Source organism: Carassius carassius, chromosome 47 (assembly GCF_963082965.1).
Source record: "Carassius carassius chromosome 47, fCarCar2.1, whole genome shotgun sequence".
NCBI classification, from domain to species: domain Eukaryota; kingdom Metazoa; phylum Chordata; class Actinopteri; order Cypriniformes; family Cyprinidae; genus Carassius; species Carassius carassius.
In genome coordinates, this window is record NC_081801.1 from 20,593,805 (window position 1) to 20,612,740 (window position 18,936).

At 39.5% G+C, this 18,936-nt stretch overlaps 1 protein-coding gene across 1 annotated transcript; it reads left to right on the forward strand.

The window, feature by feature from the left end:
• Window positions 1–653: 653 nt before the first annotated feature.
• Window positions 654–8,522, forward strand: LOC132130232 (protein sprouty homolog 3-like). The gene is made up of 2 exons (XM_059541939.1): window positions 654–1,237; window positions 5,553–8,522. The coding sequence occupies exon 2, from the start codon at window positions 5,621–5,623 to the stop codon at window positions 6,470–6,472; it is 852 nt and encodes a 283-aa protein (XP_059397922.1). The 5' UTR covers window positions 654–1,237; window positions 5,553–5,620; the 3' UTR covers window positions 6,473–8,522.
• The last annotated feature ends 10,414 nt before the right edge of the window (window positions 8,523–18,936 follow it).

The window sequence follows — 18,936 nt, forward strand, 5'->3', positions numbered from 1 at the left end:
CACACAAGTATCATAATCATTACATTACATGCTTCATTGTTCATATTCATTTACAATGCGATATGTTGCTACTATTGCACAGACTCTACATACTTTTAACAATAGCATAAGTGCCCAAATACTTATTGGCGCTATTGTATCCCAGAATAATATTAGCACGAATGGATCTGTTGATATGTATTCAGAATGCCGCCTGAGCTGTCCATCTCTTTATGGTTCCAAGAACTGATGCATTTTTCTCTATGAGGTTCTTGTCAGTTATTGTGTTTCTCATCTCCCTCCCTCATTGTTTTCATCATCTATCATATTGTTGACTCATATCTTCGTTTTTTTTTTTTTCTATCTCACTGTCTTCATCATCTCTCTCTCTCTTTATCTCCTGTTCCCTCCCTCCCTCTGTCCATCTTGTTAGGCTTAGCTCAGGGAATTATATAGAACAGTTCCTGAGGGGGAGAAAATGAGAGATTGGGTTTCAGCCCGATGATGCCACTTAGCCATTAACTATCTCCAGCAAAACCAAGTACCCCTCACACCAACCCCCTCAGCCCAGCCTCCTTCCTTCTACCATTCATATCCAACCACCCCTCCTCCTCCTCCTCCTCCTCCCCGTCCCATTCCCCTCCCTCTCTCCCTCACTGTTTCCCACCCTCTCGCTCTCTCTTTCACACACACACATATACACACACAGACTCTGGTAGTGAGTGGATGATTGCATGAGCAGGAAGCGCTGACCGTACACAGATAGAGAGAGAAAAAGAGAGACAGAGAGTCAGAGAGAGACATTCTAGCATTCACATTTTCAGCTCATACTGAGAGAAGACAAACTACATAGCCACTGCTGTACTCTTTCCACACTGCTATGTGGAAGTAATTCTGAAAAGCAAAGCTCCTCTCTGTTACTCTGCCCCCGGGACATTGTTGTTTCTTATACAAATAAATTGGGATATTTCGTGTGACATGTTGCCCTCGTTTCCACGAGAATCGTGTCTTTCTTCTGACTGCTCTTTGAACATGCAGTGCTCTAGCTGTTCCCTGATAAAGGCTGTTGCTGTTCTCCAGAGGGAATGACTGAGCAATAAGGAACCAGGATTGCTTGCACGTGTGGGGCAGTTTTGAAGAAGCATTTGGAGGCAGAAGAACTGCTCAAGAAAACATAAAGTTAAGAAAGAAAACAATAAAGAAAGAAACAGACATAAAATACTGTTTTGCCGCAAAATGGATCTCCCTCCTTTTAGGGGTAAGTGCTTTTTTATTTAAATCTCTTTTAGTCTAAACCTTAATCTGTCTTATTTATTTATTTATTTATTTATTTATTTATTTATTTATTTATTTTTTAAGCTCAAATGGTTTTCTCTTGAGATTCTCTTGATCTAATTCTAGATGTTCTCTGAATGAAATATAATCTAGTTGACATATAATGGGAGTAGAATATTATTCAAGTGAGAGAATATCTCTGTGTCGCGTAGTTCCCCAAACACAAGTCCTACTCTGACCCAGCCAATGCACAGGGCTTCAGGCATAAAGGCATGGAATTGATTGTCCTCAAGGTCGGAGATGTCAATACTACCCAGTTTGTGCTGCTAGAGGATGATGGAGAGGTTGGAAGTGAAGTGGGAAAGGACAGGGGACAGCGCTGCACACATGCATGCTTACAACGGTCTACTTCAAAATTTCTGTGTGTTTGGAACTAAAAGATAAAGTTCTTAAAGTAGACGCCGGTAAAAAGAATGTGAATTTTGTGAATGCCGCAGGTTTACAACAACACTTTTTCAAATGTGTTAAAATGTTCCTCACTCTGTCAGTTAATTCAGATTATACTGCCATAATAGTTTAATTTATTAATATTAATCTATTCATCTGTAATGTTTACATTACAGTTTTACATTTACATCACAGTTTGTCAGCCATTTTAGTATTTCTCTCACTGAGTCTATCTTTATGATATATATTCCTCCTTTCTCTTAGTGATCCTCCCCCTTTCTCTTTTCAGTCTCTCTCTGTTTCTCTCTCACCCAAACTTGCTTGTCTGCAGTGTCTATTTCAGTCCTTCCTGGGGATCGGATTCTGCATATCCGGAATCTCATACAGTTTATTGTCATTCAATCCCACTGTGTTCCCAGAGGGGTGAGAGGGGCAGATCCCAGGGTCCTGGTGCCTGACAACACAAGACCTGCCACAATTAAGCCTGGCCTCTAGGAGCGTATATATGCCCTCTGTGAAGCCCTCAGCCCTTACCCCTTGTGACTAGCAGCTAATCAACCCTCAGTCAGCAATTGCCAATCTGCCACTCTATCTGAGTCAGAGAGAGAGCAGAAATGGAAAATGGATATCTCTAATGAAAGTTAGCCTGCAGGAAGTCAGACTGGCCTGATGGCTCACTGCAGAATTGCTGGGTGCTTATCAGCAGCAGCAGGGGTCAATGAAAGGAGACTGGACACTTTAAAATAGCACCACAGCATGATGTCATTGGCCCACATCCCATCAGCCCCCAAACAAACGGGTGGCATCAGCACCTCATTCACCTGATGGCCACACCCACTGATAGATAAACATTCTGAAAAATCTTCAAGCTGTTCCATTGTTGTCCAACGACCCTTTACGGGACAAATGTTTTGCCTTTTCTCATTTGCCTGTTCTCTCCTCCCTGTTTGGCGGTTTAAAGTTACTCTCAGTCAGTGGTGTGTGGTGACGTTTATGAATAATATGCTCTTCTCACCATCTTCCTGCCTTGGATTGGATTACCCTGGCCAAGGATGTGTGCAAGGTAACGGGTGCAAGGAGCCCCGGGGCAGAGCCGCGAGGTACAGCTCACTCAGCACTGATACTCCCAAAGCGCAGGGGCCTGTCTTCAGGTTACCCCTCATGGCAGGCAGGGCTGAGTAAACACTGCCCTCTCTCCCCTCCTTTTCTCTTTGTGGTGCTCCAGATGCAGCTGTCTCTCGCTTAGTTTGAGCTGTATGCATGGTTCTGTGACTTAAAGTGTGTCTTAACCTGGAACAGGTGTTGTCTTAGAATATGTTATCTTCTTGTGTGCTCACAGTCTCCCTTCTACTTTTTATGCATGTCTATTCCCCTCTACTATAGTGGTTTAAATGTGATACAAAGTTGGATCAGGGCTCCTGTGTCCTGAAAGAAAAAGAGAAATACAGACCGCCATTAGTGGTGAATGATTATTGGATTTGCTTTACTTCATCCAATTTGAGATATGCCATCAAGTTTGGAGAGTCAGATACAGCGTATCCTTTTAAATGATAAAACCATCCAGCGAAAACTAGAGGATAGAGTCTTCAGAAGTGAGACCTGAGAAAAAAACAAAAAAAACAACAACAACATGCTTTGGATGAATGCTGGATTGCAGAAACAGATCCCAAACTCTGCCTTCAGGACAGCTGTTTTAAACAGACTCATTTCATAATGAATGCTGAAGTAGTGTAGTTTAACCTTCCTCTTTCCTTCAATTGCAGTCATCGCCCCATTAAAATAAACTGTACTCTAAATCAGTTTCAGCTAGGTGCTGGCTCATTTGGAGTAATGCTTTTAAGAGGTCATGGTAAGAGCTTGCGAATGAGAAGACTTCATCTGAATCAACATGTCCCAAATCTGAATGTTTTCTAAACAACAGCCAGTAGCACTTTGGAAGGCACTTAAGTAGCAGTTATCCACAGAATTTGTTTAAGAAAAAACAATTGTGCAAGCTCCACTGTAGAGACATGATAGACCAGACCACCAGCCCCATTACAGCCTCACCCTGGTGTGAGGTCTGGGGCATGCCGGGCTAAAGAGTGTTCTGGGTCTCGACAGGGAGGAGTAGAGTGCTCTTTGTTGGGGGGTTTGAGTGGCAGGTTGATCTGCTGGGCTTCCTGATGTCAGCACCTTGCCTGCAATGCTGCTGGATTGTGATTTATCAATCCTCTGGCACCCTTGCTGCTGCTTTTGGGTGGGGTGGAAGATTGTGTCATGGGCTGTTATATAGCAGCTTCTGCTCTGGTCTTCTGCTTCACAGCCTATTTTACAAATGTGTCATGTTCATTGACAGAGTGAGCATGGAGGTGGTTGGGGAACGCTAGTGGGAGGCGGTTTTCGGTTAATGGATGGTGGCTTTCCAAATGGTCTGGCTCAGGGGAAGTAACTCACAGAATAAAAGGGTATTTCATTAATGATCACTTGAGAGGAACTTTTGTGGACAGAGTTAATGGTGAGTAGGCAGTTCATTGGAAAGTGATAGTTTAGAAACTTTCTTTGTACTTTTTCTCAGAGCCCAGGAAATGCAACATTTTGAGGTGTAATTTGGGTCTGTTTTTACACAAGAGCACTGCAAGTCAGTGGAAAGTTCCAAATAAACTCCAGTGTAACCGCAAGTGATAAATGCTCCCAAGTGCTGACACACTTGAGGAAAACCACATGGAGAGGACATGTGCAAATGCTCAAACAAATATGCAACCAAAAGTGCCTGACATGACACAGATGAGCTAACCCAAAACTTCCTTTCTGGCTTGCCTGCAAATCCGAGACCAAAAGTACAATGTTGTTGTCGAAGTCAGGCCCCAAATAATGAGCTCATGGAAATGAACAGCAGACCCCTTTCAACAATTAGATAAACTGATAGGGCCTGACTACAGCTCTCTGCTGGATTTGATGTAATTACTCTACAGGACGCCTCTTTCCTCCTCTGTGTAATTTGTAAATGCATTTGTGCTTCCGACCTGGGCCTCCTTATCTTGAGTTTCTGGCATGGGGGGTAGTGCTATCTTACCTTTTTTTGCGAGAGCATTCAGGGCTCTTGCCAGGAATTCAGCTGACTGTGCCCCGGATACATGGGGACTAGGAGTTGTGTATGGATTTCCATTGCTTGTTATGGCAGAGGCAGTTCTCTTTTCTTGTCGAGTCTCTTCAAAGGCTATCTAAAATGTTTGCATTTATCCTTATCACACATTGACTTTTGAAACTGTCTGAGAGTCTGACAAACATCACAAAGTGATCTTCTCTACATCTGTACATTTCTCGATGGAAGAAAGCAAAACCAATTGTTATCTAATCCAGTGCAATCCAAGGTCTTGTTTGGCTATGACATCCAGTAATGCAAGCAGCATGTTTCTCAATTTCCAGGATGCTGATTTGTTCCATGCACATTCCAATAGCCATGTTGTTCCTGTTTATGGAGGATAAGGCTTAACAAAAGAAAGGCTGCAGGGAGGGGCTAGAGCAAATTCCTCCTGCTGAGGAAGAGATACCTCAGGACACTGACACTAAGTCTTTTGGGTTCCCCAGTTTCTCACAATTAATTTGCTGTCAAATTCCTTGCTCTGGTTCCATTCCCTTGTGTCAACAGCTGTGTTCTACAGATGCTAAATTACAGTGTGATGTCAGTGATGTTATCTCTCAATCCTCTGTGTCTAATAATAACCATAGCTTTAGCCATGGACCATCTGAAAAGAGTAAAAGTATTCATATGAACATTTGTTTAATAATTACACATTATGCAGACTGAATTTAAACTATTTCATTTGATTTCGAATCTAACAATGATGCCTTTTTTTCTTTTCTTGCTACAGGTTTATCCGATGTACCGTGATATTGGTCAGCCTTGCAGCTCAGCCCCTACCCTGGTGGCCCTAAAAGAATGGATCCAGTACCACCTTTTCGGATGGACCCTGAAAGCTTGGATCTTCAGCAGGTCCCTGTGTTGTCCATTGACCAGATCCGTGCTATAAGGGCTAATAATGACTATGTGGAACGCCCTGTGGCAATGGAGCATGCGTCTCAGGTTGGTTTCATCTATACATATAATGAACGACACTCTCAGATGTCTCGCAGTCAAAGTCAGAACCAACATTCCCATTTGGCCCACTTAAGTCGCTCAAGTACCGTGAGCTCTATGTCTCGTGGCAGTGCTGCTTCGGATCAGAGACTTCTTACTGGATTAACGCCTTCCCATTCTGGTCTAGCAACTGTAGTGAGGTCCCAGCCCAAAGGTGACTTGAAACCCGAGTCTCTGGGCAAAGGACTGGCTGACAGTGAGGACTTGGGCCTGCATCTCTTCATCTGTGAACGTTGCGGCCACTGCAAATGCCAGGAGTGCTGTGCCCCTCGTAACTTGCCCTCCTGTTGGACCTGTGGCCAGCGCTGCTTATGTTCTGCAGAAAACGTCTTGGAGTACGGCACCTGCCTGTGCTGTGTGAAGGGTCTGTTCTACCACTGTTCTGCAGATAAAGAGGACAACTGTGTTGACCGACCATGCTCCTGTGCCCCAGCTCATGCCTGCTCCCGTTGGAGTGCTATGGCCTTCCTGGCACTCTGCCTGCCTTGCCTGTGCTGCTACCCTCCTGCCAAGCTGTGCCTCACTCTGTGCCAGCGTGGCTACGATCGTGCCACCCGTCCCGGCTGCCAATGCAGCAACACCAACACTGTGTGCCGCAGGATCTCTGCCACCAACCCTGCGGCCTTTCGTAAAAAAATGGAAAAGCCTGTATGACAACATGAATGAGCCTCTTGCAATCCTCCTTTTAGGAGACACCTCTGATGCTGAAACAGCTGGGGAATTCTGCTAAATGAACTGACCAACTCTAAACAAATCAGGCCTCCCTGCATCATGTCCATCATCATGTATCCTATTTCCCTATTTTTTTTAGTAAACCCTTGTCTATTTATTTATTTATTAGATTTCAAGGATAGAGTTGGGTAATGTGAACCGTATGTAACATACAGGGAGTACGCTATCAGAATTAATGCAGAGGCTGTACTGCTTAAAAGGATTGTCTAGACATGGAAAGTTGTCAACCAACGTCAGCACTGAGTCTGTCTTCTTTAGCCTTACTGAATGAAAAAAACTTGAAAATGAAAAAAAGCAAGCTGGCTCATTCTAGCCTATGTAAGTCAATTGTGTTTGACACCAAAAATGGGACCATAAAAAAATCGGAATATTAAGCTCACTTAAGAGGGAAGTGTTTCAAGAGAAGTGGTAAAGAGAGACATTGTGTGCATGATTGTGTGTTAAGGAAGAAGAAAGATGTGTGTGTGTGTGTGCGTGTGTGTGTGTGTGCATTTGTGTATGTGTGCATATGTGTATGTGTGTATGTGTGTGCAGTCTCAGGACGGCATCTGCTGACAGCAGAAGCCTCTTTTTTTTTTTTAGAGGAGCTACTCTGAAAGATAAACTGTCTGGTCAGGTTTCCAGCCCAGGGCAGCCTGACGCCAACCTCTCCCAAGCACTATTACATCCTCAACTCTCTTTTCCACTGGTGCCCCTTGTGCTTTCCAACTGCTCAACAACAGCGATAGGATCCTTGACTGTATCTGCATCCAACCACATTGTGGGACCAAACATCAAAAGGGACTGTCTGTCCAACTTTGACAGTGCTCTCAGGATGAGATACAAGCCATTACTTTGAGAGCTCTTGGACAAATTGGCCAAACAACCTGTAGGACCATGCTTTAGATTAACATCAGATCTGAGCAGTATCAGCAAAATGAAGCCATTGTGGTTCCCTGGTTATGCCATACATGGGACATTAGCATTTCTAAGGACTTTGCCTTTCCTCTGGTTCTCTGGTTGGCCCTGAATGCTTCATAGAAAATGAGGTTAATGGAGACTATTATGTCATCTGACAGAAAGAAGGGATTGAATTGAGACAAGGGCTCAGTCACCTGGCCAGAACGACGTGGAATACAACCATTGGGAACGAGGTGAAACATGCACTGACATCCAAAACTGGGAAGCAAGTTAAACAAAACCTGTTTCAAGTGTGTGAGTTCATCCCCAATAATGCACATCTTTGTGAGTTCCTTTGCTATATTTTTGTATGTACATAGAATTATTATTGTATTTGTATTTTTATTCCATTTGTTTTAATCTGGTTATTATTACCTGTTTTCCTATTACTGTTGGACATTAACCTTTTCAGATATCTGGCCAATACTTAAGACTAACCATAAGGCTGATTTTGTGTTGTGGAGGGGAGGTCCCTTGTGCATGGCACAGCATTCCACCGCAGCAGTGTAAATTACCCTACTAAATCTTAATAATTAGGCTCTTTTTTGGTTGCCTGCACCCATTATTATAAATTGCTACAGAAATAATAAGCTTAAAACTGATTTAAATGTGGTTTTCAGACAAGGCCTAAATATCCTGAAATACACTTTCCACAATTACATAAAAAAATATATCTGACATTACCAAGTTATGCCATTACTGGTTTAGGTTACACACCAGCTTGCAGAGCCAATTATATGTTTTTTTTTTTTACCAATACAATATTTATTGGCATCAGAGGCAAGCTTTCACAGGGTGAAACAGTGAGAAGATACCTCTCCTCCATAGTCACATTCCAAAAGAATGGCTTCTCTAAGAAGGGTCCATGATGTGGGATTTCAGTGTGTAGGTACATGCAATTTACAAGAATGCCTAACTGGTGCTGTCCACAGTCTCTTAAGTTAACCACTAAAAGTTCACCATGTTGTATTAGTAAGTATTGCTTTGGTACAATTGGCATCTTGTAAGTTGTAAAAGAGTTAAAGAAAAAAGTCTATACAAATTAATTATATATATATATATATTTATATATATATATATATATATATATATATTTATATATATATATATATATATATATTTATATATATATATATATATATATATATATATATATATATATATATATATATATATATATATATATAAATATAAATATAAAATTATATATATATTTTACACTTTTTTGTTGCTGATATTATCATAAAACCACAGATATTTATTTAAATGATTGCAAGGAAAGCAATGTATTTATTTAGGGTGAATGATGAAAAGAAATTAAATGAAAAGACCCATGTAATGATTTCAGCTTTTTCAGAGTGCATTGGTGGGTGTGGCCATAAGGCCATGGATAATAAATAAAATGTTTTTAAATAATCTGTGTACAAGGCTTGTTTTTACATTTCTTAAAAAAATAATTTGACTACACTATATGTATACATTTTACAAAATGTGTAAATTGAAATTTCAAGATGTATAGGAAAGGTAAAATCCATCTTTAGCTGAACTGACCTGAACTATCCAGGACATTTAAAGTACCTGTGATACCCACATGTGCATTTTTGAGTTTAGTTGAATCTGTAGTTTTGATCAGATCTATTCTTCTAGTCTATTCTTCAGATTCCTGAAGGAGTTATTAAGTGCTGTGAAGTAGCAAACATATGTGCGTGTGGACACTTATGGATGTTAGTTTCAGTGCAGAGGGGTTCCGGTCTTTGTCTGTCTCTTTACTCCACTCCCCGCACTTCTGCATGTTTTCCTCATAAATAAATAATCAAGGCCACCTCATACTAATGGCCTTGGAAAAGCAGGACTAGAGTGTGTGTGTGGGTCGATGAGAAAGAGCATGAGTTACTTCAGAAGTGTGAGCTTGTGTATAAGGTGTGTGTATGTACCACCATTTGTGTGTAACACCCGTCATACTACCATGCCTCATTTTCCTAGAGCTTCAGAAGCATTAAGTTCCCCAACATTGCCCACCCTCTCTCTAGGCTTTGTCCATATAAGAAGATGCTGCATGAATAATACAGATCCAGTATTTTCTTTATGTGTGTTTATTAAGATATAGAGTACATACATCTGTTTGCTGTCTGGAAAGACACAGTTCTTGATAGAGATTAATTCATTAAACTTAATTAAAGGGATAGTTCACCAAACAATTATGTCATCATTTACTTACCCTCATGTCATTCCAAACCTGCATGACTTGCAGAAATATCCAGAAATATAGCATAAACTCTTTTTTAAAGACTTGTGAAAAGTATTAAATTACTTTATGTAATTCAGTTTGGGCTGTCCCATGAAGTGTATGCTCAAACAAGTGGTTATGTGTAGTGAAACACAGGTGGCACAGCATATACTGTACATCAACATCATGATCACATGTTCAGAGTCTTTCAATGTATGTTATGTTTATCACTCACATACATCTCATCATCCATATTATTAGATATATAAAGGTGATGGATATTAAAACCATGTTTTGGGATTAAAATGCTTGGAAGTTGTTCTTTCGGATCCCCAGTGAAGACAAGATGTGGTTCATCAAGATGTGTCATGGGATACTGTGCACCAGTACAGTCAAAAGTCAGAAAAGGCTTCTTCACAAAGAAGAAACTGACCCTGGAGGGATGTTTTTAACCCAGATAATACAGCACAAGAAGGGATGGGGTTGGTTGATCTTCTACCATTCTGACCTCATGGCCTCTGTAACCAGTGAGTCCCCCTATGTGGCCCTTGCCCGGCAGGGACAGGCACTGTTAAGGACACTCCAGGGGTCAGGGATGGAGCTATAGAAGCTGTCAGTCAGAGCTGCAAGCATATGTCAATCACAGTGCAGCGGTGTGTGAAAATTTTGCTTTTCTAAATCACCCTAATCCAAATGTAAAAACACTCCACTTAAAAGCAGCAGCATTAGGGCTTACAAATTACTTACATAATTGAGCAATATCAAAGTGGCCTTAATATAAAGTTAAATGTTTGCTTTCGTAACCGTTCAAAAATCATACTTTTTGCAGCACCTTCTGTTTTGCACTGGTTGCTTAGTAAACCATTTGTTAACTAATCATTTGCCTTGTCATATAACCTAAACACAAAATATTAGATCAACTGGGTTCCTTCATATTTGCACACTCAAGCCAACAAGCCATTTCTGATGGTTGCTTCCAGCACGGTGGCTCCTAAAAGGTGAGACTGGTGGCAGTATGGTCCTGAGCCACCCTGGGGGGTGCTGGAGCCTCCGAGGCTGGGGGAGAGCTGGAACCGTTGACAGGTGGAGGTGTGATGGAGAAGCAGGCGCCAGAGAGAGCTAAGAGGGGCTGAAGAGGGCCACAGTACCGGGGCAGAGTGGAGCCAGCCTACAAAGCCTAATAACAGGGATATATATATATATGCACACACACTCACACACATTTATGTGTGTGTATATGAATAAATACTCGTTGTCCCTATAACAAATGTTAAGTTGTTAGCATGAAATCATTTATTAATTTTGCCAGTAGCATTATACTATTTTTAAGGCTGAAATGTATTTATTTATTTTTTATTTACAATAATTTGTAAAGGCAGTATGTATTAACTTCTGAAAAATATGTTCTGAAAATTATGTTAAAATGTGGTCTCTGTAATGCTTGTGGTTGGGTAGAGAAGAAAGAGCACATGACAAAGACAAAGATTAAATAATAATCCATTTTATAGTAATCCAAGAGGAAGGGTAACACAAGCTCACAACATCAATGCCAGACAAATTTAAGGGGAAACAGATGAACTTAAACACACAGATCTAATGAAGATAATTAACAAGACACACCTGAACATAATGACATAATCAGACACAAGGGAAAAATAGGGTGAAGGAACACATGAGAGACGAAAACAAACTAAAAGTCCACGTGGTGTGACAATCTCTTAATTTTAGTTTGCTAATGTATAGGTAGGTTCCAAGTAAATTTATTCAAATTTTAATCTGTCTAGACTTGATGGCTGCGACAGAGTTTTCAGTTTGCTTGCCGAGGGCCCATCTGTTTTGTGGTGATTGGTTAGAGGTTGGCGGTGTTTGTGTTAAAGTATGTGAAGTGTGTTTTAATGCCAGGTTGGCTGAGATGTATCTTGCTGCTCTTATGTGGGCAATGAGATGGTTGGAAAGAGGAAATTTGGGAAAGATGGGAGATTACCTCCCTGTTAACAAGTTCCCCCCAAACCATTTTCAACCCTGTGGGATTGAAATTGTAGGCAGTTAGGCAGTTTCGTCCGATAAATATATAAATAGTAAAGATTATATTAAGTTTTTTTTATATTATGCGAGTGAAGGGTGTATACTTTATATAGGTATATGTATGTATGTAGGTATATATTAGTCGTGCTTTGAGCTGAGGTGGGACTGTACTTTATGAAAGGATGGTGTGGTGGATGAGTGATGTCCGGCGGGGGAGACGGAAGAGCACAAGGGAAGAAAGAGTGGGGGAGGAGAGAAGAGGAGGAGGACTGTTTGCGAGCCTGCTGGGTGGCTGAGTGCAGACAGCTGGAGGAGGAGTTGATGGGAATGGTATCTGCAAGGTCAGGGGTCACTGGAAAGAGCTTTAGCACACTTCCGCTGCTGGCCCCACGGCTCTCCAGTCTCTGGAATTCTGCTCCTCCATCTCCCACTCAAGCTTGTGTGTTTTGACCACATTTATTCCCTTTTCACTACTTTATTTTTCTTTCCTGTTTATTAATTTTTTTTCTACCTCACTCTGTTTATTTGGTGATGTGGTGGTGGGAAGCATTTACTGTATGTATTGGAGTAGTTTGAACAACACATCCCAGACTTGTTTTATATTAATGAAATATATCAAATGTTATTTATGTAGATGCATAATAATATATGATAAAGAAGTTTTATATAAATGCTATTTTTAAAAGTCTTTCTTAGTTCCAGATTCAGATTATTCAGCCCACATCTGTAACTTTTTTTTCTTCTCCACTCCATGGCCTACATGCATACTCCTGTGTGTGCTTCCCCAGTCAATCAATGGCATTATGGATTTACTGCTGCAGCTGTAATATAGATCTGCCCTTGCTCGATCCATGCAATCCTGTCATTTCAACAGCGGCAATGCTGAGCTCTTCTCTCTCTCTCTCTCCCTGTTGTTTGCACATCGAGTGGCTGTTTTTCTCTGCACTCTCTGATGGCCCTTGCTACAGCCGTACAAAGAGGCCAAACTATGATGAGGATAATATCTGTTATTTGGCCCCTGCCAGGGAAGCAGAACACACTGCTCTACCATTAAAGGATATTAGTGTGTGTGTAAGAGAGAGAAACGGAGAGTAAGCATATATTTGTATAAAGTTTGTGTGGCCTCTGACAGACAGGATAGCATGTGCTGAATGTGATGCATGCGTGTTTTGAAACATGATTCTGTCATCATCTGTGTGTTTTTCACTTAACAACCCACGCCAGTTCAACCCCCCCACACACACACATACATACATGCACATGCAGGGGAGTGAGTGGTGCAAAATCTCCCTGCAGATGTTCTCGATTGTGATGATCCAATATCCTCTTGTGTTCCGCTGTCTAAAAAAAGAGAGCTGTCTTACATTTCCCTTGGGGGCAAGAAGGGAGAGATTCTCACAGTGATAGAGCTGACCCTGGTCCTTCAAGGGCTGCCCTGCATTATTTTAGACTGAGTCTCTTTTTATGAATTTAAAAAAGATATGGAGGCAAGATGACAAAATGTATGAGTGTATGCATGTGTGATGAATAATGATTTCAATCCATATAAACAATTCTTGTTATTTGTAACTCATAATTAGTGAGAAAGAAAAACCACATATCTTTATTCTCTGAAAAGGACATAAATAGTCTTATGTTTCTCTAAAGTTTCAGAAAAGATCTCAGCTTCACAAACTGTGCTTAGATTTGATAAGAGTTTGATATATGAAACATTTTTAATCACATTCTTCCTAGGACTGAGTAGTCAATATTACATTTGTAGCTCTATACTTAAATGATATGTCAGTAATTGTCTAATTTCTTTCTATTTTGTATTTGTCCTAAATTAATTTGTATTAATAACATTTATTATTAACTTATTTTGTAAAGTTGTTTTCATCAATTTAATGATAGTTTTGGGCTTTTAGGTGTTACATTGTCATGGCAACAATTTGTAAAATTGGATTGGAAAATACTGTAAATTTTACAGAGAAAAGTCCAGTTCTCCTCTGGCCAGACAAACCAGCAGGATGATCAATGCTGCAGCAAAGCTAGATTGTGCAGAGGAATCATCTGGTTCTGCGGTCTTGTCCCGGTCTAGGAGACAAGGTCTAGGAAACATGGTTTAAATATCAGTCACCTTTACATATGTAATAATATGGGTGATGAGATGTATGTGAGTGATAAACATTACGTACATTGAAAGACTCTGAACGTGACAATGATGTCGATGTATATGCTGTGCCAGCTGTGTGTAGGCGTGTCTAATCCTGGGTGGCTGGATGCTGGAAACAGGAAATGCTGGTGCAATCCTTGCATTTTTCAAAATGCTGAAAATTGCTGAACACATCATTTTGACTGAACATGATCAATGAGGTATCACAAGAGGGATAGATATGCATACAGTACGTGGGAGAGAGAGCATTAAAACACTATCTGTTTTGTTTCACTCACATCAATATATGCTTTCACATTTGTGGGTCCATTTATACTGTAACTTGCAAATGGAAATAGTTATTTAACACCTAACAGATCCGTTAAACAGGATTCCAACTTAAAAAGATAAAATGATGCTTTTAACATTTTAACTGACCACTGCATCTTGTGAATGGATGTAGAAGTGTCCAAAAAGCTTTGGTCACCAGATCCTGGACGATTACTCAGCTTGACCAGCACCAATAACCAGAATCTCTGTCTTAACACGCCTGATGTATGACTCAGACTGAGAAGAGGAAAGCAAAGAATAGAAACATCCAGTCCTTCTGAAAGGCAAGTACATAAATAGGCGCCTGGCTTGGGCAGGAAGTCTCAGCCGCTGTGATGGTCAAGCCACCCTTGATGATGTTTTCCTTCTCTTTGCATGTACAAAGAGGAAGGTTTAGTGAAACTGAAGTTCTTGCAAGATGAATGGTCAATTCCAAACATCCAGTTTTTCTAACTTGCAAGTATCCATTATGATGTTATGAAAAACAGATGCCAATGTTTTGAAATCAGATCATTCTTTGCCTCAAAGAGGTGAAACTGCTTGCAAATTAGTCATACATTTCCTGGAAAATGAACATTTGCTCCCTGACTCACAACACAAACCTATAAATGACTGGCAGAAAAAAAATGAGAAAAAAAAATCACAAATTAAACTACTAAAGGTGTGGTTCACTGTCCTGTGTGACAAACTGAGGAGAGTATAAACACTTATTTAAAGTTAATTTAATTAGATAATTAGTTAATTTAAATGTAATTAATGCTACTTGAAAGAGAAAAATATGCATGCACTCTCATTGTCAATTATAGAATCGTGTTTATTCTCCTCCCACTTCACAAACTGTCTTGCTAACAGGATTGTAAAAAATGCATCGGACTCACATATTGTCAAGATTCTGTGACTGCTGAAGATAAGAATTCTTCACAATTCATAAGAAGCTCTATGATATGCATCTTGACTGTGCAGTCACTGTATAATCGACCTGATAAAACTGACTCAGAGGGCCACATTCATGTAGTTTCCTCTTCCCCTCCTCATCTCCATTCTTGCTACCTCACACCATTCAGGAAAGTGAAGACCATTGCCAAGCGGGAAGAACGTCAGTGGCCGAAAAAGCCATCGGGAGGAACTTGGAAAGAACATGTTTGATGTCAGCGCCGGCATATTTTTGGGCCCATGCAGAACAAAAGGCCCGGTATATTTAGCGACAGTCAGGAAGCAGGGGGTCATGGGGTTCAGCAGAGGCCTCGTCCACTTTCCCACACTTGTAGACCGGAAACAGGCGATGACAGGTATCCACCAAGAGGCCCCGGGTCGCCTGTTATGGGAGCCGTTGAGCTCAGGGGAAGGAAGAGGTTATACAGCCCCCAACCCCCCCACCCCAATCAACATCCAAGCTTTCTAAGAGTAACCTGCTCAAGAGCTTCCCTTATGATATGCACTATTTCGTCAACACCAAATTTTTAAGGGAATCTCAAAAGCCTGGTGCGTTTGCATATAGGCCTATGTTATTATATGTTTTGTACAAACATATTTTCTTCATAAATTAAGCTGTACGTCAAGTCAAGTCACCTTTATTTAGATGCTTTAAACAAAAAGGATTGCGTCAAAGCAACTGAACAACATTAATTAGGAAAACAGTATGACATTATTAGACATGAGGTATGACATTATAAATTCCTTGACTTCCAAACAAACACATAGTGTATTCCAAGTTTCAGTTTATTTATGTAGCACATATAAAAAAGCCACACGGCTGACCAAAGTGCTGTACAGAGATTCAAAAATAGTAAAAAAATATAAATATGTATTCCTCCGCATCGTTCTGGTTACATCTGTGCTTAGCTACATCTGCACATGGTCTGTGTTGTTTGACCCTGGCATGTACTCAAGCTTGGCATACTTTAATGCTTATCCTAGACACATTTCCTCCTCAGGAAACACAGTATTAGATTGCACTTTTATTTATTTACTCCATTCACACAGCTTGATTACAGCATGCTCAGGGGATGATGGAGTTTGTTAAAGCATTTCCCTTTCATTCTGTAATTGTTTTTTGTTGACTGAACATATCTTTACCATTCCTTTTTAATTGTATAATTATTATTTTATAATTATATTTGTTTTTATATATTATTTATATATTAATATATACACTTGATTTAGTTTAAAGCTCTAGGGTGAAGTGGGGTGTCTGTCAGCCCATCATGAAATATTTATAACAAATACATAGCTCAGTCTCTCATGTCTAAGGGGTATAAAACATTTGTCTTTTCCCGCTAATCAACGTATCTGCATTTTATATAATATATGTGTTTTAGACAGATAAAACCTATGTTACATTCATATGTATAATTGCTCTTTTATTGTTCTGCAGCTGTTTCCTTATAAACCGTACCACAACTTGTTACTGATTTTTTGGAGTGATGAAAAACGCAGGTCCAAATGGTTCAAATCTCAACATCTGAATGCACTGGGCTTTGTCTCCATCTCGTGGTCGGTGGTGTTTCTACAAACAGTACACATTTGGACATGCATTCCGCCTTTATATTTGCTCTGTGCGGCCCAAGATGTAATGTTAAATGTAATTTTGAAGCAGAAGACGCAGACACCTTTTAACATAAGTCAGATAAATACAGGCTCAGAATAGCGAGCGCTTGTGTTGAGACTTGTGTGACTGTACGTCACAGAGGGTGTTACATTGTGTTAACGACAGAAGGCAGTGTTGTCAAATGTGTCTTCACGCGTTTGCATACTCATTTGCAGTGCAGTCTTCCTTTACGAAAGGAAAATATTTTTACCAATATATTTCCTAAAATATATTGTGATATATTGTAATATATTATTTTCCATTTTTATTTTCTAATATATTATATATTTGAATACATTGAATAATAGATTGATGATACATATATCATATATTGCAAAATAGACAAATGATTGCCGCTTTCAGTATATTGCAATATGTTTGGAAAAAAAATATATATATAAGAATATATGCCTAATATATTACATGATATTTTCCAATATACTTCAATATATTTTTGTTCCATAAGGGTTCGTTGAAAATGTGATGTTGCAAGAAAGGTCCAGATTCAGAAGTTATAATTTAATGTTCAATCAGTAAAGCTTGTTGCTTTTCCCCTCTTTAAGCACTGTTTTCCTGCTGAAACTTTTTTTTCAGTTGGTTCGCCCCCTTTCTATGTAATATATTTTAATGACTGTTTGTACACTAGTGTTGCTTACTTCACCTCAACATTACTTAGTTTCCTAATCACGTGTCAGAGAAAGAGAGACTGAAGGATACTGATGCTTTACCACACCAAAATGCCAACAGATTTCCAGTGTAATTAAGATTCATAATATGTGCTATGTAATATTACAGGGCATACTAAGAGTTCTCGTTGAAAGTTAACTATACTTACTGTACACGTTGCTTTTTTCTATAATTGAAAAACATTTTAAATATTACTTTTAAAATATTTGAATCACATTATTCAAAATGTAAATTGTATAGCCAAAGCCAACACTATTGGACCTGCTTAAGTTTTGCTATTTGTATATATGTCCCTTGGGACACGTATACTTAATTTTATTGGACTGCTTCGGGCTTTAGACAAGGAAGATGCTTTATAGGATAAATATATGGTGAATTACAGACCTTCAGGGGTAACATTCTTTATTGAATGAATGAAAAAAGCTGTTGTTCAAAGTGATCTATGTCAGAGCTGGCGTTAGACTTTAAACAGTTGAGATTGTTTGGAGGTTTCTGCTGCTAAATTATTTTTTATATAAATAACATCTGTCGTGATACCCACATGGAAAGAACCTATATGAGGATATATGCGCATATTTGAAACCTATATGCAGTTTATATGCACATATATGCTGCATATATACAGCATATATGCACATATGTGATAATATATATGATGCATATATGTGTATATATGCCACATAATGGCGTCAGTCAGAGCAAGAAGTACCAGTCAGGTAAGAAAATCTAAAGTTTTCCTTGTGTTAAGTCAAAGTCTTTAATTTCTCTTTGAGTTTCTGTTTTGGGGTGATTTTGTTTTGCATTCTAGTATTGTGTAATCGGTTTATTGGGCCGTTAATATATGATTTTGAGCAGTTGGGAGATGTGAAAGCGCATGACTCTCTGTAATGTATTAACTTTAGTATATATATTCTAGGGCTGAAACAATTAATCGACATTATCGACAACGTCGCCTTCCTCTCAATAACTAAATAAACACAACAAAAACTGACCGCGATGTAAAAGCAGCACTTAAGAACACATTTCATTACAGCGATGTGGATGTTTGCACAAACACTGAGGTTTGGCACTCCAGTAAAGAAAAGTCCACCCACATGGAAATAACCTATATAAACATATATGTTTTAATATAGGTTTTGATATAGGTTTTTAATATTAAAAACCTATATCAAAACCTATATTAAACCATATAATATATAGGTTAATTATATGTGGGTATATATCACTGTTGACATTTGATGTGTTGTAGTTGTTGTGCTGCCAATTGCTTGTATGAGCCTCTTGGTTAAAACTGTAAGTATTTCTCCCAAAATAATACTTTATGTCAATTAATGTTAAGTTGCATTGACTTGTAAAAGCAAATTACTTTAACTTTCATCTGACTGTAATTTGCTGAAACTCACATGCATGTCGGGCCAGAATCTAAAGCACTCTTACTTGCTGGCTGCTTACAGGCG